The sequence below is a fragment of the Terrapene carolina genome, unplaced genomic scaffold (assembly GCF_002925995.2).
Source record: "Terrapene carolina triunguis isolate 2854851 unplaced genomic scaffold, T_m_triunguis-2.0 Scaffold198, whole genome shotgun sequence".
Taxonomy (NCBI): Eukaryota; Metazoa; Chordata; order Testudines; family Emydidae; genus Terrapene; species Terrapene triunguis.
Genome location: NW_020664549.1, coordinates 1,745,226 through 1,773,183, shown reverse-complemented (window position 1 = coordinate 1,773,183; position 27,958 = coordinate 1,745,226). Strand labels below are relative to the sequence as shown.

Genomic DNA, 27,958 nt, shown 5'->3' with positions numbered 1-27,958 from the left:
AAGTTGAGGCTAGCAGTAACCCCCACCCCTCGCCCCCCAAACTCCCTCTTCCGCTAGAAGAGGTCTCCTTACTTCACCATCCCTTTTCAAGGGAATCTGAGTGGCTGTTTTCATCTAACTTGTCCTAAATATAATCAAAGCCAAACAAAGAGATCTTTGTCACTTGCATGAGAAATTGGCAAGAGGGTTGTGAGCAGCACCATGCTCAGATGACCTATATAAAAATTTAACCAAAGTAAAATATTTGAATTTAAAACTAGACAATACTTTCAAGTTTAACTCCACTGGATATCACATGATCACATGCCCAAGACAACATTTTCCAACATGAACACTCATGGCTATTGGAAAAAGTCATAAAAGAAAACCAAACTATGTTCATGGGCTGATTTTGTCTTTAGCTGTAGGCTGGTTTATACAATATATGTTGTGACTTGGAAGTGAGGAAAGGCAGCTTCCCACCAGACTTGTTTGTAAGTTATCAATAGCTCATTGACAGAAATTACTGTCTTAGCGGACTTATTTTATTGTTCTGTAGATGTACATTGATAATCTTAATATCTGATCTGTTTCTGAGATCAGATACTGAGTAGATATAAACTACTCTATCTCCTAATGCAGTTATTTGCCAGTCACCACGTTGTGTTCTAGGAATAAGAATATACTGCAATATGGTAAATGCTTTTGAACGTAAGCCACAGTGAGTCTTTTGTCTTTAAAAGCATTTATTAAATATTTGTGGAGTCCCAACGCTCCCGAGGTAAGACTGCATTATCTTTATCTTATGGATGAGGATATTTCAAGAGGTTACGTGACTCACCCAAGGTCACAGCATGGCTATGACAAATCTAGGAATAGACTCTCACAGTTCCCTGTTCTAACCGAACAGGAAAACACACACCTGTGGTTGTTACCACCTAAAAAAAGCCTCAACTGGTTTGGCACTGTTATAAAACCTGAACCTAGGAAACGCCAATAGTTCTCAACTCACACTGCTGTCTGGGAGCGGAAGGTACTCAGCCCTTACAGAACACCAAGTCATTCTGTCCCATCACAGAACTGGGATGTGGAATGCTTAGGCTGTGCCCACAGGGTTGACACATGAGTGGTGTGCAGCAAGTCATACTTGGAAGACAGTCATTCTGGACAGGAGGCAGATTCTGAAGGTATTTGGGACTGCAGTCCTTCAGGTTTAAGAGATGCTTAAGGTGCATCTGTTTAAATTTGTCTTTTGAGATAGCTAGTAGTAATAAAAAAAGTGATCTATTTGTGACTAGGGCAATAAACATATGTATGCACACACACCCTATCCGTTACATCACCACCACACTTCCAGGCTTCTCTGGGGGAAGATATTGCCTCTTCCAGCTTCCTTCACATTGTTTTACATCTTAACATTTTCATGTGCAATAAACTATCTTCTGATAAGCCTAAATATAACAAGTATAAGCGACAACACCACACGTGTGTCTCTAATCAGTACCTTCAGTAGCAAGTAAGGCAGCGTCACCTCCAGCTCTGCTATCTGGTGTGCTGGATCCTCATTGTCCCCATGGATTTCCAAGTCCTCCTCTGGTATTGTGTCCCATTGCCCTTGATGGGCTGCCAACATATGCACTAGTTCATACTGCCCGGGCAGCGCCAGACTAATCCGTGTTTGTGTCCCATGTGTGAAGCGGATCCGCCGCCTCTTACAGTTCTCCTCGCTGCTTATTTTGGTGGTGGGTAGCAGCTTCTCACCCAAAAGCATGTTTAGTAATTGGCATTTGGCATTGCAGTTCTGACCAAGGATTAGAAGGCATGGGTGCCAGTTCACTGTCAGCTGGAGGTACTCCTCTTCATAGTGGGGGAAGGATAAGGAAATCAATTGTCCTAGAATTCAAACAAAGAGATTGCATTAGGAATGCTGATTAACATATGCAATAGGCAACCCTATGAATGCGTGCCCTACAGTTCTGTATCTATAGTCAGCACAGCATTATTTTCAGAAAGGTGCATGCCCTGTAAGGAACAAAGCAGAATCCCAGCCAGACACTCATGTTTAATAACACTAAGTATTTACATGTGTTTTGCACTTTCAAAACTAAATTTCACCCATTCAGGGCTTGTACTGAATTAATACCAACAGCAGAAGTTCATTGCACTTCATTTTTGTGAAATTTAGGGTCTCGTTAGGAAGGATCTCAACACTTTCTGTATTTACTAATCAATTGAACAGAAAGTTAAATTGGAATTAAGAGATAACACTTTGACAAGATCCAGGCAAGCCTGGGGAGTGGGTGGGGAGGTGGTTGAATGAACAGTTACAACTATTAGAAACGTCAAATGATCTTTGTAATTGTAATTTTGTACTTCTACAGAGTCTCAGGAGAGAAACTAACAAATCTCAACATCCCTGGGCTAGCCACCCCAATTTTGTAGGCTGGATAATGGTCCTAAGAGGGAAGTCACTCGGCCAGAACAACATCCCAGGAGCACTGGCACCTGGTCCCCTATTTTAACTGCTAGACCACCACCTCCAGACTGGAAATTCTTTCTACCTTCACCTGCATACAATATATTCCCTCACCTTGGCCCAGCATGTGAGATTCACAGATCAGCTTATTCTAGAGTATCCCTCAAGATTTGTTATAAACCCCCAAAGAAGAGTTCAGAGCAAAGCAACTGACAGTGTATTACAGCAAGTACTTGAAGACAGACAACACCCATATGAACATCCTTCATATGAAAATAAGTTTTTAAATGGTCTTTCCTCAACAAGTTAAAAGCCACCCCTTGCTTTTCCTATTAAGAAGAGAGGGGAGGAAACTAGGAAGGTTGAAATGACTAAGAGGCACCTACATTTACTGGTGGTAGTGTACGATACTGAAGTGTGCTAGAATAGTGCTTCATCTTGGGGCTTCAAAACAAGATGGAGTGACAGCGTTAAGAATGCCATTAAGCATTTTGCAAATGCTTCCCAAGCTGTGATGCCCTGTTTGAACAGAATGCTCTGAGTCATGCACTAGAAAAAAAAAAAATCCAACAAGCAATGAATTGGTTGAAGTTCCCCCCAGCCCCACAAACTAGAATAACCTGACAGTGTGTAACACATCCAAGAGGGTTACAAGAAAGACAGGCTTGTTCACCTTCAAAGCCTAGGCTCATTGACATGGGAAGTGACAATTTCTAAAGATTCTGGCTGTAACATCAAAGAAGTTACAGCAATGCCACTGTAAAGCCTCCCTCACCGCTAGATATTGGTACATTACAAAAATGTAAGAAGGAAATTAAATGCTTTCACATCTGAATAAGACAGGATGCAGTGTAAGCAAGACCCTGTTCATGGCTGCCAGTGGTAAATATTGCATTGTCGTTGGAGAGCGAGCTGCAGTGAGATTGTCTGAAATAATTAGGGTCTATTTTTACTTTAATTTCACTGACTGACTTTTTCCTAATATATAAAGGGTGGGGTAGATGGGAAGGTCAAAGGTCAGGCTGAACAAATAAAAGTCACAAAATAGTTGAGTTGGGGAGTGGGAAGAAGGTCCACACTGTAGTTGTGAGTAGCCAGATATTGATCCTTTTTCTTCACTCCTCTGACATATGCCTTTTGTTTCAATACTGGAGGTTGAGTGAAGTGAAGAGAATAGTGCCACATCATGCAAAATTAGTTTACTTACCAAATAATACTGATTTAAACACTACATATGATTTAACTTGAACTTTAGTCTAAACTGCTTTATAATCAAAATTACTACAGATTGTCTATTAAATATCTGCATCTCCCACACAGTAGCTGTGGCATTTCTTGCTGCCACACCCTCTCGCCTTCTCATTTGAGAAGTCTGAATTATTACTTGAATACCTGATCCATTAACGGGTTTCAGAGTAGTAGCCGTGTTAGTCAGTATCAGCAAAAAGAACGAGGAGTACTTGTGGCACCTTAGAGACTAACAAAATTTATTTATTATGCTCAAATAAATTTGTTAGTCTCTAAGGTGCCACAAGTACTCCTCGTTCCTTTTGCTGATCCATTAACCTATAACTTTGTCTGCTCCCCCACTTATACAATAAGGCCAACACAAGATGCTCAGCATAACTGAAGAGTTACTCCTCAGCACTGGTTTTGGCCCTTTTGAATTCCTGGTTAGTACGAGATAGTTTTGTCCTATACAGCCTGCCCTATAAACCGCATCTTAAGGACCTTTGAGTTACGCTAAATCCAACTACAGAGAAATTCTAGATGGTGTAAGAAATTGAGAAAACTGATATGGGGCCAGATTCTCATCTGGCTAAGGCAGCATAGTTCCATTGTGTTCAAAAGAGCTATAGTGATTTAAACTAGCCCAGAATCTGGCCCACGTTTTGGATGAGATTTGAAAAGATTGATATATAGAAAGATTATTCTAGGTAGTGGGATCCGCATAGGTTAAGATTCTTGCACCAACAGTACACACAGAAACAGGGAAGAGATGAGTGCTAGACTGGTGGTCAGTAGTGAAGAGCCAAGATCCATGAGATGGGGGGACGGGGGGAAATCCATGCACAAAGTTTTCAAAACAGAGGCAAATTTAAATTAGATTCTGCAATTAAGGGGCAAGACACTTCACAGGGATGTGCTTTTTCATACTGCAAAAGAAAGCACAAGTTAGGGATAGCAGAAGTAAAAGGCATGAGACGCTTGTCAATAAAATTCTCACTGCCCCTTTACTACGGTCATTTCTGCACAGCATATTGCCTGGACAGTAACTACAGAGTTTACACTTCAGACTCCGGCATGGAGCCAAGACAATTATGACAGCAGAACAGAGCTTCTTCTACTCCACCCCCGTCCCATGAATGCATCAAAACAGGACAAACTACTGATGTCGGGGGGGGGAGGAAATAGAGATCCAATTCAATCTAGAGAGTTAGTCTTAAAATGGAAATTAATGAATGCACAAGACTTGTTAGGGGTGGAGGAGGAGGAGGAACTTTATCCTGATAAGCAGTGTCGTATGACAAAATGCACCAAGCTCAGGCATTAAACATGCTAAATTGATTTAGAACATAAGTGAATTTGGGGAAGGAATGGCAAAGAAGAAACCTTTCAAAGCTCAAGCAACTTCTTACAATTAAAGCATCTCCACGTTATTCTGGGTTTGTTCATGTATCAATATATTCACTTTGTGCACCCATAAAGGTACTAGAGATCTTTCTTTTTATGAACAATGGAAGGATAGTCATCAAATTACAAGGTAACTTGATCACCTGTTTCTAGAAACCTGAGCAGATTCAGACAGTGAATACTCATGCTGTTTGAGTGCAGTTATCTTGCCAGCCATCCTGACTTGAGCTTCAGTCAATTCCCAAATGGCCTTATAATTTTTATCTTTCCACTGAAAATGCAAGTTTCTTGGCTCACACTAGCAGCTTACTAATGAAGCGCAATGGTAGCATAAAAAGTCAAATGTACGTTATAAAAACTGTTTCAAGTATTAAGGTCTAACAAAGTGCCCCGCGGTTGTATTAGTGGCCCATGTAGGCTCACGCTGCATATGCTCCAAAGTTATTAGACAACAGATTTAATCATCTAGGGACAAACTCAGCTCAGACTGGCTTTCACTGACATAATACCAGAATCTAATGTATCGATAAGAGCTTTGCTTTCATGGCTTTAATCGCAATTTAAGATAGTCTAGTCACCTGAAAAGACACTGCCTTCTGGGACAGCCAAAGCCACAAGATGTAATGCAGGAGTTTCTATACAGGTTATACAGTATGTTTTACTGCCCAATAACAAAAAACCATACGAGCTACAATAGTTTTACAATGTCATGTAGTCATTTCAAAAGCGTGACACTGAACTAGCTTACGGTGAAGGCTAGAGAGCTGTTGATTTCTCAGTAGCAAAGCAGGCAACATCCAAAATCAGAGAGAAATTTCATCCATTCATCTTAGTATTTATTTATCCCTTGCAGCACTGCCCAGGAATGTTTTTCAACCTTTCAGCACCAGTAAAGCTAGTGACGTCACCCTCTACTTGTAATGTGGCTTTGCCCTTGGTGCACAGCCACATTACAACCACTCTTCCTTATTTTGAGCCACGTGGTCTTTGGGAAGCTAGAAATGGTTCAACATGCAAAAAGCCTACCAAGAGCAGTCAGACAGGACATTCCCAGTGAAGAATCTTGAGCAGTAGAATACCGTGGCATGGAGTCAGGCAGAGTCCAATTCCTGTATCTTCAGGTCACATTGCAAGATTCCTTTAAGAAGTGAGCGGGAGGAACAGCCATAGATCACTGTAGCGACATCTTTAATCGGAGAATTGATGAGAGCTTGATTCCTGTCCTAAAGTTTCTTTAGTGTAGTCTAAATACTATAACGATAGGCACCTTAAGCAATTATATAGATTTTCTCCATCTTTCCAATACTATACAATCCATCCTTGTCTGATGGATGGGATAACCATCCCCATTAGGAAACTGAGGTGTAGAAAGTTTAGGTGACTTCCCCAAAGTCACAGAGCATGTCAATTGCTAAGCCAGGATTCAGATTCCTGCCTTGTGGCCCCGTGGTCAACATCACGGCACTAGTCAAACAAAACACAGACTTGGTGTTCATACTTCATTTGACCTTTTCCCCCATTCAATCTCCTCTAGGTTAGAGGAAAGTCCTTAAACTAGATAAATCCAGTGTTACAGATGGATCTGTTTCAAACTGTCCACCCAGCAAGAGCTAACAAGGCCAGACCCAAGAGGGGGAAAAACTCAATCGAAAAAAAACAAAACCTTTATCCATCATACTGTTATGCTCAAAAACAGTTGCGTGAAGTATATTCCTGCTAGAATCTTGCCGAACTAGTGCTTGGGAATATATGCTCTAAGCTACTGCACTTCTGTTTCCAAGTGCAGGGCCTGTTTTTTTTTCTTTTTTTTTTTAATTTTAATTTCATTTCAGCCTTTTTGTCCAAGGAGGAGCGCCCAATTGAATCTGCTTCCATTCGAAGATCTTGTATATTATATACAACATGTTGTTCAAAATGTTGAACTACACTGGATTTCAGATTTGGCTTGCGAGTTACTACAAATATCTAGGTCAAGTGAACATGTTTATTGTAGAAATTTTATGGACCAAGTCTCTCATATGCTACTTTGTAAAAGGTTTTTCAGTCCTTTTGTTAATAAACGGAACCTCTTAGGGCATATGGCAGTTACTCAACATTTCACAAGAGTGCTGAAACTTCAGGAAGAAAAAACTCTGCTGATGCTTCCAGAAGTTTATGGAGTCCTGATTATTTGCTTGACTACACATTTAAAGTAGTAAGTATGTTTTTGTCTTAATTCAACCCTTGCCAGCTATTAATGAAGATAATCTGGACCCCGAGATACAGTACGAAATGGGGTTCCACCACCATGCTACGGACCTGCCCTCTCGCCCTGGAGTAGCAGTGGTAGAGCCCCTGCCACGTTCACCTTCACCCAAGAGGCTGGGGCAACAGCATGGCAGCCCTTTCCTCCCTCACTCCTACTGTCAACAAGAGTCCTCTGTCCCTAAAAGGCAGGGGTGGGATACTACACTTAAGCCAGCAGCCAGGATGGACTGGCCAGACTCACTACACTCTTCTCCTCCCACAGTAAAAACTTGTGGCAGTGAGTCTTGGAGCCCAGGTCAACTGACTCAGATTCACATTACAGGGCTAAAAATAGCAGTGTAGACATGTTTGGGCTCAGGCTGGATCTTGGGCTCTGAAACCCAGGTGGGTCTCTTAGTCCACACTCTAGTCTAAACCTGAACATCTACACTGCTTTTTTTAAGCTCCGTAGCATGTGCAGAGTTCAGCTGACCCAGTCTCAGACTCAGTGCCACAGTCCTTTTTTATTTTGTGGTGTAGATGTACCCACCGCCTCACCTGATGGGGTAGTGGTAGTGCAACCCCCACCCCCAGGAGCACTGCATATTGGTAACCCTACAATGAGATGAACAGGACAGTTTACCACACTCAGAGCTATTGTCTCAGGTTGTTTGGAGACCCAGGCAGATATCCCTGCATCAGTTACACTTAAGTCACATTTTCAAGCTTTTTTCATAGCCACGAGGGCTAGAAACTTGCTTTGTTTTACATGGAAGCCAAGAGTCTAATGTAACCACAAGACTTCAGCAGCAGCAGCCACCGCCAACACCTAGACATGGGCCTGTAGTGCCTATTCCTCAATTTAAAAAAACCTGTAAAGCTAGTGCAGAGCATAGAACAAAGAGCCCCACCAAAAGTTCTCAGAGTGGGACAGTCCTAAACCATATTTCTCCAAACCTAGCAGATATTTTCTTCCCTTCTACATCTCCATTTCTCTCCTGTTCAACTCTAAAGCATTCTGGGATACGCTTTCTATAACACTCCATACAGGATGATGTTCTATATTGAATAAAAGCCCTAAGAACAGGGAAGTTTGGAGGAAAGTCACTACCTATTTTGGTCAAGTTTCTCTCAGACTTCTGTTGCCAAAGTCAGTTGAAAAAACAAAAACAAACCAATCTGCACTAGTCACACAGGCTGATGGCTATAAACCATCCACGTTTTGCAAGTGTTGGGGAATGCTGACGGGGTTTGCATTTATCACTGACAAGAGGCGTGTAACATCTCCAGTATATTGCTGGATTAAAGATAGGTGGCGTTCTCCCTTCCCCCATCACTGTATCTCTCTGCACTTAACCAATATTAACCCTCCAGCTTCAAGGAAGTCTTTGGAGAAGAGAGAAGTAGAAGGCATAAAGCCACCCTTTCAAGCAGCTCTTTACGTAGTGTTTTTGATTTGCACCTCAGACTTTAAACTCATATGCTTAGATTCAGACCCTTAAAAAAACAAAAAAAGTCTCAATCGCCATGCAAGCCATTAAGCCACACAACCCCCTTGTCACCTACATCAAGTATCACTGTCGTACAGGCAGCTAGACTAACACCTTGGGCTAACCCTCAACGCCAGAAATAAAACTCAAGAGGGCAGATTCCAAACCTGCTGCTCTATAGCACCAAAGATAAACTTGTCCTCTTAATTCCATCAAATATTTGTAATTAGAAATAGTTGTTGCAAGACTGAATTGGAAAATAAAGTCATTTCCTGTGCTAGAACTAGCTTGACTGGCCAGGGACAGTTTAATACAAAAGACAGCATGCTCAGTTCTCTCTCATCATTGTCTAGCAACTGGGCCCAACAAAAAGATGTGGTGGAAGGCACCCTACGCCAGAAGGGAGAATTGCTACAATGCAGTGTTTGCAATGGGTTGTAGGGACAGGAAAGATTAAGTTCTCTAGCTCTAAAAGAAGCACGGACAACCTCACTGTCCACGAATAAAATGGACATCATAAAAGTTCAGGACAAAAGCCTTACACCTACAGTAAGTGTGTGAAGGACATGCACAAAAAGGTAGAGTTTAATTCATGCCTTGCTAGTAATTTCCTACTACAACATAGAACTTAATGTGTAAGTGCAGAATATGGGAGCCTTAATCCACTGTTGATATGTCAAATTAAGTGAGACATCACAATCAGGAGAGGCGAGTTTCAGGAAAGGGTACAGCAAAACTATTTATTTTTCCTTGTTGGTCAACTCACATAATTTACATTCCTACAGATACAGAGCAGCTAAAATTCAAGGCTAGCCTTCAATTCAAGTCTTGAGTTTAGACAGCTTTATTTTGGTAAGATTTCATTTCTACAACACAGGCCCAACATCAAAACAGAAAAGGCTTCCACAAACCATTTTTTCAGGTAATCAATTCCCTAAATCTAGATTCAGGTAATTAGCAGATGGCATCAGTAAAATACTGATAAGCAAAATAAACTTTTTTACGTGATGGTAGCAAAATGCATGATGTTGACAAGCTGCAAGAGGACATGTTCCTGAACAAGTGAAATGCCAATGCCACACATGAACTGATCTGGTTATCTTCAGAGGCATTTGTTATTCTAGATAAGCTTTGTGTAACTTTAAACTCAACAGTGGACAGATTTTTAAAGTGTTTACATTAGTATTGCAAAAGCCTTGTTAGAGTCTAAGTAGTTTTCCACATGAGCAGGCAGATGCTCTCCGGCCCCTTATTGAATTGTAATTTATCCAGCTCTGAGAAGTAGGCAGAGCCTTGCCATTAAAATTTTGCTCTGGCACCCAGCAAAGAATCTTATTTGCATACCATCTATTATACATTTAGAGAGTGACCTATAATGGTGAGAGGGAAGCAGCCACAGAAGTGACCCAATATTGCCAGTGGGCAAAAAAAGCTTGTTAACATCTGCTACTTTTCAGTCTGCAAGTTTGAGGCCTTTGTGTGGCACAACCCACCACCACTTTACAAACGTCAAACACTGTTATTTGATATATTCTAGTAAAAGCAGCGGTTCTCAAACTGTGGGTCTGGATCCCAAAGTCTGTCACAACCCCATTTTAATGGGGTCCCCAGGGCTGGCTTAGAATTGTTGGGACCCAGGGCCGAAGCCCAAGCCCCACCACCCGAGGCCAAAGCCTGAGTGTTTCAGGCCTGCATGTTGGGACTCAGGTCACAGGCCCCCCTCTTGAGCTTTGTCCCACTCCCCGTCCCCCCAGTCAGTGGGGCTTAGGTGGGCTCAGGCTTCGGTCCCCTGTCCTGGGATCGTGTAGCAATTTTTATTCTCAAAGGGGGTCGCGGTGCAATGAAGTTTGAGAACCCCTCGTAAAAGCAACTGCCCTACAATGACCTGCTTAAAAAAAGTTTGTTCTGACAGACTGCTTGCAGCACAAGATTGGTACAGAAGAGATGTTGTTTGCATCCTGGACATCAGATATTCTGCCCTAAAATTACCTTTGCTTCCATTCTGTCATTTGTGGTGTGCGTTGTGATAGAAGACAACCTAGAAGCAGGAAGCGTAATAGCTGCCTGGTATCTGTGGTTAAAACCTCTGCCACAATAATAAGTCTGAAGAGTACATTTAAGAGAAACGCAGAGCTCGGATATCCAGTTCATCTACACAAAAAGATCAGAGCAAGGGCTATTTATCTTAATTATAGATTCATGTCCAAAAATAAAAAGCCTTCTCAGGACTTCTCTTCCATCAATACCACATTTTGCTGTAGGAATGTTGTATAATTGCTGCTCATAGAAAAAACAAGGAGAACAAGCCAGGGTACGTTCCAAAATGCAATTCTTTAGGGAAAATAGGGTGCCATATTTATGGATAACAAGTGATGATTAATTGCCTGATTTGTAGTTTGACAGTTGACAGTTAAGATTACATCCAGCACAACCTAAATTAACTTTGTTTTTCCAATAGTTCACAGAAGCAGACCATAAATCACACCTACATCTTATCCGGTAAGCTCTTATAAGTCTAGTAGCAATAGCCTGTCAGTACCTGATTGGTAAACATCAAAGGAAGAGACAAAATGCTGCAGAAACGATGCCATCTATTTTGTCACTAAACCCTGTCGATAATGAACCAGTACCCTATGCCAAGTGGTTGCTTTGCAGCTAGACAGAGCACTGTGGACTTAACTTGTAGGTCCTGACCACTGGAAAACTACAGAACCCACTTTTTGCAAGAGTAGGGAGCATTGCCCAGGTATCCTGGTCCAACTCTAGCTTGAGTACTTTGCTCACCTAATAATTTCCCTTTGAGTTTCCATTAGATATGGATTTCTTCTACTTCCTGCCCTAAGTTACTATAGAGTGGTAGTGTTTAAACAGCTGTTGTATCCAAAGGTCTGCACTTCAGTGGCAGGTCAAGTGATTCCTGTAGGTATCACTTACAAAAGTTATGCAGCATTAAGGACAACAGGTAACAGGTGTATTGATAAGGCTCAGGGATTGGGTTTGGTTTCAGAGACACTTCCCACAAGACTCAATGCGTTTCATAACATTTTCCCCTACAAGAGATTAAGTACACTTACATGTATGTGCCAGTAAGCATACCCCAATATTTTGAGAGAGCATTGAGAAATGATGTGGTGCTAATGTTCAAGAGTTTTTAATTGTTCATCCTTCAATTGACAATCAGATCAGCAACACCAGAGGACTTCAGCAATGCAAGACCACCATGAATACCCCATGTCAATACATGAGCAGCAAGTTCCAGCGGACATATGAAGTAAGACTAGTTAAAAAGAGTTGGCTTTGAACACATTAAAAGTTTTGATAAGGTGACCTAAGGAAGTTTTTCATACATCAAATTGAATCAGACATGAGTATAATAGTCTTAGGCCTTGTCTACGCTACCGGGGTAAGTCGACCTAAGTTATGCTACTCCAGCTACGTGAATAAAGTAGCTGGAGTTGACATAGCTTAGATTGACTTACTGCGTTGTCTACACCATGCTGCGTCAACAGGAGAAACTCTCCTGTAGACTTCAGTACTCCACCAGAACAAAAGGAGTAAGGTGAGTCAACATGACTGCAGAGCACTCCCTATTTAGCGAGTCTTCACTAGGACGCTTTCTATATACACAGTCTGGATCATCATCATCGCCCTAGATATATGTACAAGATTCCCCTTCAACAGTACCTACCAACAGTAGCTACACATATGCATTCCAGGGCAAAATTTAGTCCTTTAAGAGTTAAGCAGCTCCAATACTGCACTACTATTCCTGGACAACAATTACAAATACACTTGCCCCCAGTTCCTTTATGCTTGTGTGCATAGATTTTAATTCAATTTTTTCCACAGAAAAACTGTGTTATCAACATGGTATAAAAGGTCTTCAGTAGACGGTCTAAAAAGCCACCATAGACCAGATGGCCAGTTAGTAACACAAGTGAGGTGTGTGCTTTTGTAACAGGTTTGCTATGAAGAGAACCTGCTTAAACCAACAGCTATTGTGTTCAGCACCTCAAATCCTGAGGAAACAATGAGTCCTCTGATATTGACAAATATTTCCCAATATTACTAACTTAAGTCTGTTAACATTTAACAAAGAGGGCTATTATTTTAGCCTACATTACAATACCTTTCCATTAATCTAATTTACCCAACATCATTCAGATTAGGGGCAGCACAATTTGTTAATTAGGTATTAAGTGTCTAAGCAAAACAAAGATGTCAGGTTTACCTGTCCATAATTCAGATTATTAAGTGTACAATAGCAACATTCAAGAAGTCTTACTTTTAAGAAGAAAAAAAAAACAAAACAAAACAAAACCAAAAACCACACACCTTTCTACCATAAAAGTGAGGCTCACAATATGGACACCACTCCCCCCCGATCTACAATGCTTTCCCAACTCTGCCAAAGATTTGACCCTGAAAATGGAAGAATGCTCAAAACTCCATGAACTCCATTAGGGACTTAGCTATTGGTACTGATTTTACACAGATGGCCCTCAATGATGGGTAGCGGTATAAAACCCTCAGATAGAAGAAATGAATCATTTCTCAATATTGAAAAACTTGAAGCTGTATCTTGAATACCAAAAAAGGCTAATTGTGTGTTTTACGTCGTTCCAGAATTCATACCCATGACAGACTAGCTTCAGCACTAACTGCATTGAAAATTTCAGCCAACTCTGGTTAGCAGCTTGCAAGACATTGGGTTTGAAAGTTCTGAGACAAAGCAAGAAGTGAATCATGTCTTAGCATAGTTACAGACCTACTGCACCTTAGATTGGAATGCATCCTTGTTCTACCAAGGCCTAGCATGAACATATCAAACTCAAACACTGCATACAAAGGCACCACTGCAGCTGCAACACTCTATACAGCAGGACCTTGTGAAGACATGTTCAAACAGTTTGAAAGGATTCTTCCAGACTTTCTTTGACTAGTGCAGAAAGCTATCACAAGTATATGCATGCTCTTGCACACTCACCCCTCCACACCAAGACATCAATAAGGTTACAATACAGCAGCCTAACGAAGATGAGTTACCGAGTGGATCAGAACATGCCCAGTTCTACAAGCTTATATATTCTCATCCTTCTTCCTGCACATAACATCCATCAGTGACCAGCATCCATTCAACAAGTTAATTTGTTACAGTCAGTGTAAAGTGATAGAGCCAGTGAATTAAGTCAACTACCATACAGTGTCGACTCTTGACTAGAGTATGCATGCTCAGTGCAAACTTGGAACCTACACCATAAACAAAAGACACCCATAGCACATCTGATGCCAGTCTACCACCAGGGGCTTAATGAGGAGGGTGCTTTCTGTGCTGTGTCTACACTGGACTGAGATGGCAAAACTCAATTCAAACAAGCCTCTAAACAGTAAACTCACTAAGGACAGCCCTTCTATAAATATAAATAGGCTTGGAAAGATTAGATTTTTATCAGTAATTGTTAGTAAATGTTGATTTCACCATACACACACAAAAATATTTTTATCAATAACTGAAATCTACAAACAGGCAAAATAAAAAAATGCTGCTTGAGCACTTAAAAGTTAAGTAAATTTACTTTATATATTTTGACATGTGACGTTGACTTTTCAAATCTCAATGTCTACATTGTTGTCACACACAATTTCCCACAAATGTGAAAATTTACATCAATAAAAATAGGGGAAAACACACAAAAGTATGGGTTTTAAACAACTGTGAACATTTAAATTGATAAAAATAAAAATGCTTAAAAATCATCAATAGTATCAGTCAAAATTATATTAAAAAAAATTGCATTCTACCAAGCTGAAATATAAACTGCACCAGACAGTACTATTTTTACCATATCAGAGACTGAAAGACACTTGGGGCAAAGAAATCAAAGGGAAGGTTCACACAACCCTCAGAGGACACAGATGCAGTTGGTCTGCATAGAAAGGGTTCAGGATGATGGGGGAATCTGAAACCTCAATTGTTGTAATAAGTCACTGGTACATCAGATAATTTCTAAAGCTATTTACTAGGAAACTAGTGAACCAAATCCAGAGTACTACAGATGATGAAGTACATCTATGGCAAAAGCAGTTACTCTGATTTTACTGGGGGAATTTATACCACATCAGTTGATGTTCTAGGACAAACTTCAAATAAGTACCCATAGGGTAGTTTCCAAACATGTGGGTCCTATTTAGCTTTTTGATGAAAAAAAATGGCCAATTCAGGAACAAGGGAGTCTCACCAAAATAGACTTTATAACTCAGAGTCACAACTACTTGGCAAAACAAGTCTAGTTTGCTTAGGGCATTTCTTCACAGGTTACAAATCAACTCACACATGCACCCATCCCCTTTAAAAAAAAAAAAAAAGCGCTAGCGTTTCTGCCACACACTGTACTTGCACTGTCCTTAGATTGGCATCTTTGACATTCACTTTTAGAGATCATTAGTGCATAGATAGGGCAGAATTTCACCTTCACTCTTGCAGTTATCCATTTCTATGCAAAGCCAAGTTGTGCACTACATGTGGCTCATCTCATTTCAGAATACAACTGTGTTCCCTATACTGCCAGTTTTAGTTTTGTAAATCAAGCAATACAGAATTTTTTTAAAGCACCTTTTCTATATTCTAAGCACCCAAGACAGAGGTTAAAAGTATAAGTGAAGTCATGAAGAAAGTATCAGTTCCGCGGCAAACCATATGAGGTCAACACACCTCAGCAATAACGGTAAAAACAGCGCTTACTGAAATCTAAAGAATAGCTAGTCAGTATCAGTCTGGTGGCCCAGAGCTTGGAAAATTTCAAACACTTGAAGCCACGATCCTTAGACGTACTTTGGGATGCTTCAGGAACTTTAAGGTACCCACCTCCAGCATCAGAGAAACTGGCTGAAGAAGATTTAAGTGAACAAGGTCCACAAGAAGAGACTTCACTTTCTCCACCAACAGAATCTCTCCTACTGCTCCAGAATCCAAGGAGAAGAGATCCTGGGTCTGTAAGTACCATTGCAACTGAGAGATTCTCACTCATGGGCCACCTAAGCATATGGTGCCATGAGAGCCTTTGAATCTGCAAATCTAGAGTAAAATTAGATGACAAGATTTACTGGGGAAAGGATATTCCTTATGGTTAGTATTGCTCATTTGCCATGCCCAAAACAGCAGTTGTGCCCCATTTAAAACTATTTTACTGCTACTAAGTTTACAGCAGCACTCAGAAACCCTGACCAAAGCCAGTGGCTCATTTGCTAGGCAGAGGCAGGGATGATCCCAGTCCTGAGGGATTCACAATCTATTAACCAAAGAACTGGCTGCACAGCAAAGAATGAAATCTAAGGTCACTCACAAATTTGGTTTGGGGGCACTGGAGCAGAAAGCACTGCAGTTAGTTACCCAAGTTACATTTTAATGGAGGCAGTAAGCTATGGGAAACAGATAACTACACTACTGACCTTGAAAGAGTTATAGAAGCTAGAGTTACAGTGTGTATGGATGTAAGTTTCCTCCTATCAGAAGTGGTGGGTCACCAGTGCCCAAACTATGCCCCCCTCCCCCACTCGTCCTCTTCACCCCCTCCCCATATATCGTTCACCCTTACGCCGGTAAAAGTGGTGGGGCCACAGTCCCCTGATCCCCATGTTCTGGCGCCGCTGTCTCCTATGCTATACAAAGAGTAGCACATTTTGAACACAGCAGCACTATGGAGTTGAAGAGTTCCAGCAAGGGGCATTTCTGCCCTGTATGGAGCAAGTGCACCCCTTTGATCGATTACATAATTTATAATACAACTACATAGATTGAAAACGTCTGTGAAGTGCCTTTACCTTATGATTTTGTGGACATCTTTTTAAAAAAAAAAAAAAAAAAAACCCACCAGCATATACATACACACACGTATTTTGCTATCAACATGCCAAAGCAGACTCTTATAACAGCAGCCATGACTATACTGATAACATGGCCACTGTCTTCATGGTATGTGGAGTTGGACTCTATCTACACCTTATCTTGAACCATGGTAGCCACAACAGCATTTCTCTCATCTATTTGAACAGGGTCTGTCAAAGCAGCATTGAGCCAGAATAGTGCCAAGTACCACCCAGCAGGTAGTCGAATAGTCCTTTAAAACTAGTCTCCATGTTAGGGACCTTGTTTTCATATCTTTGCCATTTCTTACCACAATGGGGTCCTCAATCCTTTGGGGATTGCTGCAATACAAATAACGTAAGTGGCTATTTTAAGCACGATGTGTAACCTTGTTAGATGAACAAGAAGCAAAAACATTTAATAAAAAAGCCATATGGCAAGCATTCTGTGGTAGCCGTTTAAGAACTCTTTCAAAAGAGTAACTTCAATAGTTGTATATACAGCATTGTACAAAGTCAACAGAACATCAGTTGTAGCAGTTTTACACTTGTCAGTCCTGAAGCACTGATACAACTGATCAAACAAATCTCTGGATTCATCTAGATGCCTATATACAAAAAAAGGAAAATAGCTGAACTTCACAAGAGGGTCCACAGTAAGACAGAAAAACCATTAAGGAAGCCAGGGTGAACGGTTTTCGGTTTCAGAATGATATATCTTTAAAATAAACTGCTGGCAGAGATTGAAGAGAACAAAACTGTTTATCGGACGACCAGATGTAAAAGAACAGGACGGTGAGCTAACCACCTCAAGGTAAGAATAGGGACATTGGGCAGCATGGCAGTTTCAAAGTCTGTTCTCCAGAACAGTGTCCTAGGATTTCCCTTCCTTTCCACACCAGTCCTATCTCAAACTTTTCCCCAGCTCTCATAGTACGGTAGGGTCTTATTTCAGAAGAATTCATAAGGATGCTAGGTCTAGAGTAAGGGAAACAGTTCCTCAAACAGTAAAAGGGGTTTTTAGTACCTATTTACAAGTGCATCCCTGGTTACTTTATTTAATTAAGCGAAGTATGCAGCCAAGTACCTCGCCCATGAACACATCTTTTTGCAAGGTATGCTGTTTTCTTCGCTGTTTATTTTGTTCAGTTACCGCTGAGATTCAAAATAAAAATCAGGGTAACTATTGCTGCTATCCTACCACATATGCCAACCATGCTATGTTCAAGAGCACAGCATTCCTTATTTAAGAGCCGCATATACTTGCTTCCATTTACTCACCCTGACAGCAACAGCCATTCAGATTAGTCCTCCATCCCACAATTCAATTAGATCACATTCCATTCCATGCAGCAACTGCAGGTTTTGCCTTTTCAGATACTGTAAGCCAGGGGTCGGCAAACTTTCAGAAGTGGTGTGCCGAGTCTTCATTTATTCACTGTGATTTAAGGTTTTGCGTGCCAGTAATACATTTTACATTTTTAGGTCTCCTTCTATAAGTCTATAATATATAACTAAACTATTGTTGTATGTAAAGTAAATAAGGTTTTTAAAATGTTTAAGAAGCTTCATTTAAAATTAAATTAAAATGCAGAGGCCCCCAGACCGGTGGCCAGGACCCGGGCAGTGCGAATGCCACTGAAAATCAGCTCGTGTGCCGCATTTGGCACGCGTGCCATAGGTTGCCTACCCCTGCTCTAAGCACTACAGGTGCCATAGCACTCAAGTCCTGATTACTGCATGGTTTCACTTCGGTACCAATTTTTAACACAGAGTTACGCAAGGCATCTTCTCCTCTTTTTAGTTTCCATGTGTATTTTGCAATTTGTTAATCATTGTTCGGTGCAGTAGACACAGGGTTCCGTTTCATAAGGTGCACGTTACACAGGAGATATCTTAATTGATCTCCTTTTATCAGATGGAGCAAACAGCTTGCCCCATCACCACTGCCAAAAGGGGACCAGTTTTCAATTAGAGTTATGGCAACCCTAAACAACCCTTACTCGGTTGTCTAGTGGGTTTTATTTTGCCATTTCTTTACATACAAGAATAGAACCTGGTAGCATCTATAAACCCCTGATCAGAACCCCGGGAGATTCCATTATGTAAAGACTCTATATGAAACACGACGGCTAGTGAAGTCAGAAAGAGGAACAGCCAGAGTTTTGTACAAGCAGCATCTTTAACATTGAAGAAGACTAATGAGAAGCCTCTCTTTAGAAAGATTTTTTCCTTGTCATAAAACCACAGTAGAAATTTCTTGATACACGTATATCTGTGACAATGTTTTGTTATTAAACCCAAGACACACAAACAGTGATGCTACAAACAAAGATGTTCTCCTTTTATCAGTAATTAACATAATCCAAGCTTCCATCCTCAAGTTAATTTTGCTTGTATTGCTAGCAAAGAAATTAGTTGTCTTAGTGCTTGATGCACACTGGGTAGAGGAGACATCCTTTCAATCTGTGATCAATCATTTGTCCATTACCAACAGCTTTTAGTGGTCACCCTCCTAATCGCCAGATGTTTTAAGGTTTGTTTTAAAAGTCGTTCAAATACACCTCTACCTTGATATAACGCTGTCCTCGGGCGCCAAAAAAAAAATCTTACCGTGTTATAGGTGAAACCGCGTTATATCGAACTTGCTTTGATCCACCGGAGTGCACAGCCCTGCCCCCCAGAGCACTGCTTTACCGCATTATATCCGAATTCGTGTTATATCGGGTCGCATTATATCGGGGTAGAGGTGTACAACATGAAAGACAGGGCTCAGGTCCTACAACCAGCCAACCATTATTTTAACCTCCCTTTCCAATAAAACCAGAATGGCTGCAATTCAGCTTAACAGATACATTTGATTTTGCTACAGAACAAGGTGAAGGCAACCTAACTTTTAGATAGCTTGCTTCCCAGTGGCTTATTTGGGGCCAGGTATTTCTATAATGTTATTTTATAACATTGGCTGCCATGATAGTGTTTTTGAAAACAAGCTAGGGATAGGTTTGTTATTTTTTTATTATTTTAAAGACCTCTTTGGATATTATGGCCTTATAAACTTAGAAAGTAAATTAGAAGTGTAGCATTTCAGGAAGTCTCTCTCAACTCTGGACAATAAAGACACTAGTATGTTTTACTTCCTGATTCCCATACACTCTACAGAATGCTACAGCATTTAACATGCAAACTCTGCAAAGCAAGTTCTTTCTTGAAAAATCAATAGGAGCTGTGCTCCTTGATTCCTAAGGCACTCAAAGTCTCTCCCCTCTGTTACAATTTGGTTCTACAAAACATGAGTTTGGGCACTACAATTTTTTTTTTCTTTTAAATATTTTAACCAGAAGAAAGCAGCCCCAAAATTTCAAATCTCACACAGATATCAGCTTTAGACACCTATGCTGGAAACACTTAAGCACACGAAACAACATTATGCAAGCAAGTAGTTCCATTCAACCAAGTGGATTACTCACATACTGAGGTAACATGCAGGACCATGACCTTAGCATGCATGTATGCAACAGATGCTCATGTCTTGTCATAACTTAAGACATTCTTATATCTACATCCGCAGGATGCTACACAGCCACTGAAAAAACTGCAGTTCTGGACCAGTCATTTATGCTAGATACATGGCCACAGTAACCTGCCCAGTGACTGCTCAACAGTCTGCTCAGGCATTCTTTGCAGCCTTGATATCTAAAGGACAAGTGAACTGTCATTCAAAACTAGGTAGCCATGCAAGGGCTCAAGTTGGAATAATACTGGTTATTTGAAATTTTACATTGTTTTTCAAGCAATTTAAAGGGGTGAAGTCCTAAAGTTTATGCCCTAAACTGAGAGGTTTCTAAACAAGTTTAACATCCAAAAGGAAAAAGTTTACGTTACACAAGTCAAAAATACCACTGAATACAGTTTTATTTGTATTTAAACATTTCTCCCGGAATGCTTGCATACCAAATGCTTTCAGTATTGTGACACTGCACAAATCACATCAAAGCTGGCTAAAACCAGAAGTGAAACTGATTGGTTTGTTTCCTATTGCCTGGGAAACTAAAAACAAAAACCACAAAAAACAGAATGTAAACAAAACCCATCAGTGGTAAGAATTAGGTTAAATTTTCAGAGTAGCCCTTTCAGTCTCAAGTATTCTATATAGAACACGTTTTATTTTGAGTGTGACCGATTTTAAATCTCACAATAACTGATTTTTATATCAGGATGTTTAATATTTGGTGCAAAAGGCCTATTGAGCAAAAAAATCTAAGAAAAACTTCATGTACACTTCAGGAATGACTTCTGAGTGCATGGAAAGGTTTATAAAGCCATTAATTGCAGTAGGTCCGTCTCATAAAGATATTCCCTGGAAACTGAACTTCTACATATCATAAAGATGTTTGTACCATGGCTGTTTACAATTGCTCATAGGTTAAAAAAAAATGAAACATGGTTACTTCTGAGAGCTCTTACTGACGCAAACTGCATTGCACATAACCCATTCAACTTTACAGTAATTGCAAAACTGCCATCAATCAGCAGCCATACTCACCTAGCAAGAACCTCAGCTCCTTTAAATTTGCCAGCACATCTCACCTTTTGTATCTATGCCCCCTTATAACACAGTTTCCCTCTCCTCCCCAGTTCTCCACTGGACCTCAGCATGCTCAACCCTTTCCTCTTTACTGTACATCTCTCCATATGTCTCCCCCACCCACAGCCACACTTTCGACCCCATTTTTGTTGCTCCAGCAGCACTTACACCAGCCCTATAAGCCACTTACCCTGCCCAGAGATCAGCCCTATACTACCCCAGAATACACCGCCCCCCCCGGCCATGCCCCCCAATACACTGCCCCCAACCCTCCTACAGTCACACACGCTGCCCCACAAATCCCCCACTGCTCCCTCCCTACACCCCACCCCTAAACCCAGCTTTGCGCTACACAGACCCCAAGCTCCCCACGGAGGCTCCACCCCTCCCCTTGAGCTGCCCCTCCCCCACCCCTGAACCCCACCCCATAGGTGCCCCCCTCTCCCCGCTTACCGGGCTGCAACACGCTGCCGCTGGGGGCGCTGTCCCTAGAGCCGGGCGTGGGGAGGACGGCCGGCGGCGGTTCCCCGGGCCCGGGGGGGACGACCACGATGGGGAAGGGCTGCCCCTGGGAGTACTTGATGTCGCGGAAGAACTTCTTGGTCTCCCGTAGGTTGTGCTGCAGCCGCGCCAGGTGCCGGTTGTAGTGGCCGAAGCCGCGGCACAGCTCGCGGATCACTCCGCCCCCGCTGCCGTGGCCCCTAGTCGAGGGGGCTCCTCCGCCGTCCATGTCCTCCAGGTCCGTTCCGCTATCCCAGCCCCACCCCGGCGGAGACTCCGCCGCTGCCAGGCTGCAGCCTCGGCCTCCTTCTCCGCGAGGGAACAGCGCCCCGCGGCCGGGCCCCACCACCTTCTTCACTGGCAGCGCCGAGCCGAGCCGAGCCGCACTGCGCACGGAGCGGAACCTTTATCCGGGCGCCGCGGAGGGAATGGGGAGGCGGCGGGGGGGAGGACCCCCGAGCCGCAGTGCACCATGGGGATGGTAGTCCTCTGCGTAGGGTGTCTGCGCGTCTGACGCAGGGCACTGTGGGAATTGTAGTCCTGTAGTGGGGACGTGTTTGCTGCGGCTCTTGCCCAAGGTGCACCATGGGATGTGTAGTCCTTTGCGCTAGGATTCCTGACCAGCTCCTGTTAAAGCGCTGCATAGCCGTCGCCACGCCCCTTTGGGAAGGGTGTTCCTCAGTGCAGGGCCGGCCTCTGTGTGGGGGAGAGACCCCGGGGGGGGGTGTACATCATCCCCTTTCTAAGGGGAGAGAGGGCAGATCCCCTTGCTGTGGCGAGAGACCCCTATGGGGGGCACATCCCTTTTCTATGGGGAGAGAGGGCAAATTCCCTTTCTATGGGGACCTTTATAACCTCTAGTTATTGGGGCAGGGGGGTAGAAGGACACTTTCCCTACAGGCACGTTACCCCATAGCTGTCTACTACAGGGTTTCTTCCTCTGGAGGAGCTGGTATTGGACACTATCAAAGATGGGATACTGGATTAGACGGACAACCAGTCTGAGCCAGTCTAGCAATTCCTATGTTAAGCTGCAGCGCAATAGTGGGTAAAGGAGATGGGAAGTCTTGGCGAGGACACCAGGGCAACGATGAGGAGCTGCATACTTACAAAAACGGTGACAGGAATTTTTAGTGCACAAGCAGAGCATAAAGAGCCTTGAATTTAAGAATGAGAAAAAATGCTTTTCTATTCTGCTCTATATAGGTTCTTATAGGGTGCTCATCCCCATAGCATCTGAGCACCTCACAGTAGGGCAATAAGCGACATGACTAACATTTGTCACGTGTGGTTTGTTCTTTCTCTCATTCTCTTCCCGGAAGGAAAAATTGTGTGTGCATTACTGTGTTTTGTTTTGATAAGGTTTTTGTTGGTGGTGTTTTATGAACAAGATGCCACCTAAGATGTTTAATAATATTTTGCCCTCTTCTCGCACCTTTCATCAAACTACTTTATGAACACTATTTAAAGTCCCAGCTAATTCTCAGTGGGCAGAGCCTTTTCTCTGCATGGAACCCCATGGACATTGTAGGTTAGAGATCTGCCCATAATTTGTTTTTGCAGGATCAAGGCCTAAATCCTACAACAGTTCCTGTGACGCAGGTAAACAATATTATCCCCCTTCTGTTCTTGAGGAACCTGGGGCAGAGAGGTCCTGATTCAGCAGTCCTTCCCTCTATAGTTAAACATTTGTTTAACTTTAAGTACATGCTTAGGTGCCATTCTGCTCTATATAGGTTCTTATAGGGTGCTCATCCCCATAGCATTTGAGCACCTTCCAGTAGGGCAATGCTTAGGTGCCATTGTCATATGCTAAGCATGTGATTAACTGTTTGCTGAATAGGGATAGACTGAATCACATACTTAAATATTTTGCTGATTTGGGACCAGAGAGATTGTGAGCCACAGGGTGTGATGCAGTATGGGAATGCCTGTGTTCCTGCTGAAGACCCACTGAGTCAATTGTCAGAAGGTGGTAATTGGAATGACATGATTTAAAGGCCTGAAACCTCATGACCTGCTAGAAATATTTTGCCTTACCCACCCAAATATTTTCAGTACCAATAAACTTTTTTCAGCACTAGTTTTGGACCAGTGATAAAGAAATATTAATTGGATCTCATGTAACGATGATAAAATGAATCACTTAAAAACTCACTCATTTTTGTTTTTAATTCTCACTCACTCAGATTGCCTAAGTTTGACAACCCGAGGTCTTGCAGTTCATCTCAGAGTTGATATTAGCACAGATCTGAAAGGGGAAGGTTTCACAGTAGCTTCTGTCGTTTTGCCTGGCTTCTAGCCAGATCTGTCATTCATTTACTCACTTTCAAGGCACCTTCACCCAGAATTGAAAGATAAAAATAATAATTAAAAAAGAATGACATCAAGAATGACAAAGATGGTCTAATGGTGATGACCACCCTTTTAAAAATATTTTTTTAAATTAAAGTTATTATTTATTGCCAAACCCCTCTACAGTTATTTATGTCACAGACCTGGACAGGTGTAAAGCAATTTCCACAGGTTCCCTACCTTGTAAAGAACAATTTGTTTCTTTTACAGTATTCCATTGCTGTCTTGACATATTGGTAATACCATGTAATTCATTTTCCATTTACTCTTTCTGCTTTAGCATTTAGCATTCTGCTTTTTAATATTTCTCCCACTCCCTGTCAACATTATAGTTCAAGAATCTGATCCTACATTCCTTGTAAACCCAGCTCCATTGGGCACCTGCTCTCTCTGCTCCTTCTTCTGCCATGTGGTTAGAGCCATCTTAGTAACTTGTCAGTATATTAATGAACAAACTGGTTTTACTCTTATATTTGTGGATTCATAAGTATTCGGCCTAATGAAAATGTTTGCAAATTCCAGAAGTTTCACAGATGTTAGCACACATGACTACTGGAAAGTGTATTCATTTTTCATCATTCTCCAGTTTAAAAAGTTGATTCAATCAAACAGGAGAACAGTACCATGTGATTTAGATAATCAATTACACATATAACCAAGAATGAATAGCTGCAGTGAATCATTGCCAGACAATTCAAAGGCTAAAAATTGTCCATCCAAACTCTTCAGTGCTTACTTACCATTAACTAACTTGTTCACTGTAGCGGAGATCAGGTCATGAATGGTTCACAGGCAAAACAAAAAGCTAGATTTGCAGCTAATATTAATGGCAATGAAGAATTCAAATAGCTGTATTGACGATGCCAAGTTTGGAAAGAGGTGGCTCAAAACCCATTTGGAGTGTGATGCAGTGTTGCAAACTCCAAATGTTCAAAAATCATGACTCAGGCTCCCCAGATTAATTAGATTGTCTTAGAAATCATGAGACATAAAAAAAAAAGATAATTGTGAGGTTCTTTTTGTCTTCTTGTTTCGCAACCTTTAGGGTGTACGTGGGTCCCCCTCTCAAGCTTTTCTCTGCAACTCAAGGGCCAGAAATGTACTTTTTAAACAAAAGTTGAGATTCTCACATAATTGTGTGTGTCCAGCTCAAACAACATCCTGCGAGACTCACAATAAAATCGTGAGTGTTGGCAGCACTGATGATAGCAGTTACTGAGGGGAGTCGCTGATAAGAGTTGGCAGCACTTTGTGTTTTCTCCTTCTCATCTCCAAATGATAGGCCTTGCAAGGGCTGGGGAATAGGGTCTGAAGTGGAAATTAATTCTACTTCCTCCAAAACAAAAAAAACAAAACAAAAACCCCTTTCTGACCTCCCTTGTTTTCAGTGACATGCAAAAAACAAACTGCATGCTACTTTTGGGACCAGAATTCTGTTTTCAGCGGATTCCTTAAAGGATCTTTTCCCATAATAAAAACAAAATGTAGCCCTGTGAAAAAGTACATCATTGTCCTAAGGACACTGTATAACAGCATCTTCAAAAGACACCACTGTATTTGCTGTGGTGACGTTGTCCACCAAGGCTGTTCTCAGTATTTAGGGCCAGATTCTGATCTCAGTTACCTGGTGTATATCCAGAATAACTCCATAGATTTCAAAGATGTTACTCCAGATTTACACTTATGTAACAGAGCAGGATGGCCCATTTCCCATCTGAAAAAAAGAAAACAAAACCCCTTTATGCCTTCTCCACATTTTCTTGATCTCCTTCCATGCCCTTCGGCCCTTATGGTCTCTGTTGAGCTGAAATAAGTGATTTGTGAACAAATTATCCATAGCATTACATTCGATTTTTATGTGCGAGAATGTGGTTCCCTTTTGATATATCATTTCCTGCTAATAAAATGCTATTTAAATGTGCCCTCCTCCCTACTCTTAACCTTTCAGTCATAAGATCAGTTTAAGCTGCACTTTTCAACTGCCACAGTCACTTTCCTCTCCCCGATTCCTTTTCTTTCCCAAGATATTGAGCCAAATAGTTGGCACTGTCCATGAGCAGAATTTTGGAAGGCTGTATCCCAGAAAGGGGCATGGCCCTCTTTGCTGTGCATGCTAAAAGGGCTTATGGTTGAAGGGGCAGATGAATTTGCTGTTCTTTGATGCTGCTATAGTATGGTCATACTTCGGAGAGAGAGACTGAATAAACTAACTTGCAGGTTTTTTTCTGAGAAAAGAATGGTGGAAAATATCTTGCATGTAATTATTGACTGTTCTTTTAAAATCAAATACATTTTGTTGCCTGTGGTTGATAAAAATAGATAGAATCTGCTGCCTTTATCTATATGCACATCACCATAATATATAGATGCTAGCATTTCAATCACACCTATATATTCCATGCTCTTTCCTGGCATCTGAGCTGCTGAGGCCACAATACCCCTCAGAAAACTCCTAGCAGTTGTTTGAGTGTGGTGATCCTTTTCCAAGACTGCAGAAACTGACCATGGCTCCACAAAGCAAGAATCCCACAACAGCTCCACAAACCAATGAGATGTACTATACATCAGGCTCTTTATGATCAGATACAAGTCAGTCTACGTTTGACTTGATCTGTGGTATCTCACACAACAAAGGGCGCTTGGCATCTTTCAGTGGATGAGAGTAGAGAAGAAATATTGAGCCCCCATTGCAAATGGATGTCCTGATCCCTCTTGATCTCTGGAGTGCCAGACAGAGCTAATTGGCACAGATCCCACAGACGCTGTTTCCAGTCAAATGGAAAATGTGTCTAATAAATAGCAACTTCTCCTTCGCACAAACATTCCTTTATTTTCCCATGTGTTTAATTTTAAAAAGATATGCCCAGTTGCTAGGATTTTTATGAAAACATTACTACGTTGTTTGGCGACGTAAATTGTTTATGGAGGCTGGAATAGTTCACAAAGGGTGAAATTCTCCCCGGTGCAGAGTGATGGCATGAGGCCTGTCCACCACTGAATCCCATTTAAGTCATATTTTGAGGGTTCAGGTGTCACGTAAGTGGTACGTATGCTTTTTGCTGGCCTTCTGCACAGGGAACTTCACCAATATACTGTATCTTCAGTGTTTAGTCCAGATCATGCCATTGGGCCTGATGGTTGGAGGTGGAATGATGGACAATTGAGGCAGCAGGTGCTCAGCACTTCTCAGGATCGGGGCTATAGTGTGATAATGTTGTGCTCTTTAGTGGTTAGAGCAGGTGCCAGGGAATAAAGGTTTGTGGGTTCTGGTCCTGGTGGTACCATGGCATCACTGAGTGACTGCACACAAAATTACTTCCCCGTCCTGTGCCTTAGTTAAGTTACCTGTAAAATGAATATAACAATATGTAGCCCACAGGTGTTGGGAAGCACATCTGGTTAATGTTTGTAGACTCCTTTCAGATCTTCAAATGAAGGGTCTGTAGGAGAACAATGTATTATAGTTTGCTTAAGTTTTATACCTTAAAGAAAACTCCCGTGTTTGTGAATTTATCAATCAAAGCTTAATCCCACTCACGAGAGATTAGCCTCGACACCCAAAAAAACCTATTCCGTACCCACGTCAGTAAAAGAGCACCTTTGTTCATTAAGGTTTTGTGTTTGACAAAGAATAACGCAGGCATGCTAAACCTCAGGCAGATGAACCAATGTGCTTATGGAGCTATATCAGGACAGAGTAAAAATAACTCTTTGCAGAAATAGTCCAAGCAATAAGACCACCTACTGGATCACATCTGCTCTGTGCTGAAACAACATGCGTCAGTCAGAAACAGAAGATAAGAAAAATGCTGCAGACAAGATGAGAAGCTTTCATACCTATCACGA

General features: G+C 41.7%; 1 protein-coding gene across 1 annotated transcript in view; it reads right to left on the bottom strand.

Moving 5' to 3' along the window:
* LOC113407108 (dual serine/threonine and tyrosine protein kinase) overlaps nucleotides 1-22,108 on the bottom strand; it is a 55,556-nt gene extending 33,448 nt beyond the window's left edge. Inside the window, exons 1-2 of the mRNA XM_026655159.1 lie at nucleotides 21,710-22,108; nucleotides 1,484-1,872 (exon numbers count right to left, since the gene is read on the bottom strand). Of these exons, the coding sequence (XP_026510944.1) occupies nucleotides 1,484-1,872; nucleotides 21,710-21,986 (666 nt within the window). The 5' untranslated portion in view covers nucleotides 21,987-22,108. The remainder of the gene's footprint in view (nucleotides 1-1,483; nucleotides 1,873-21,709) is intronic.
* Nucleotides 22,109-27,958: the final 5,850 nt, after the last annotated feature.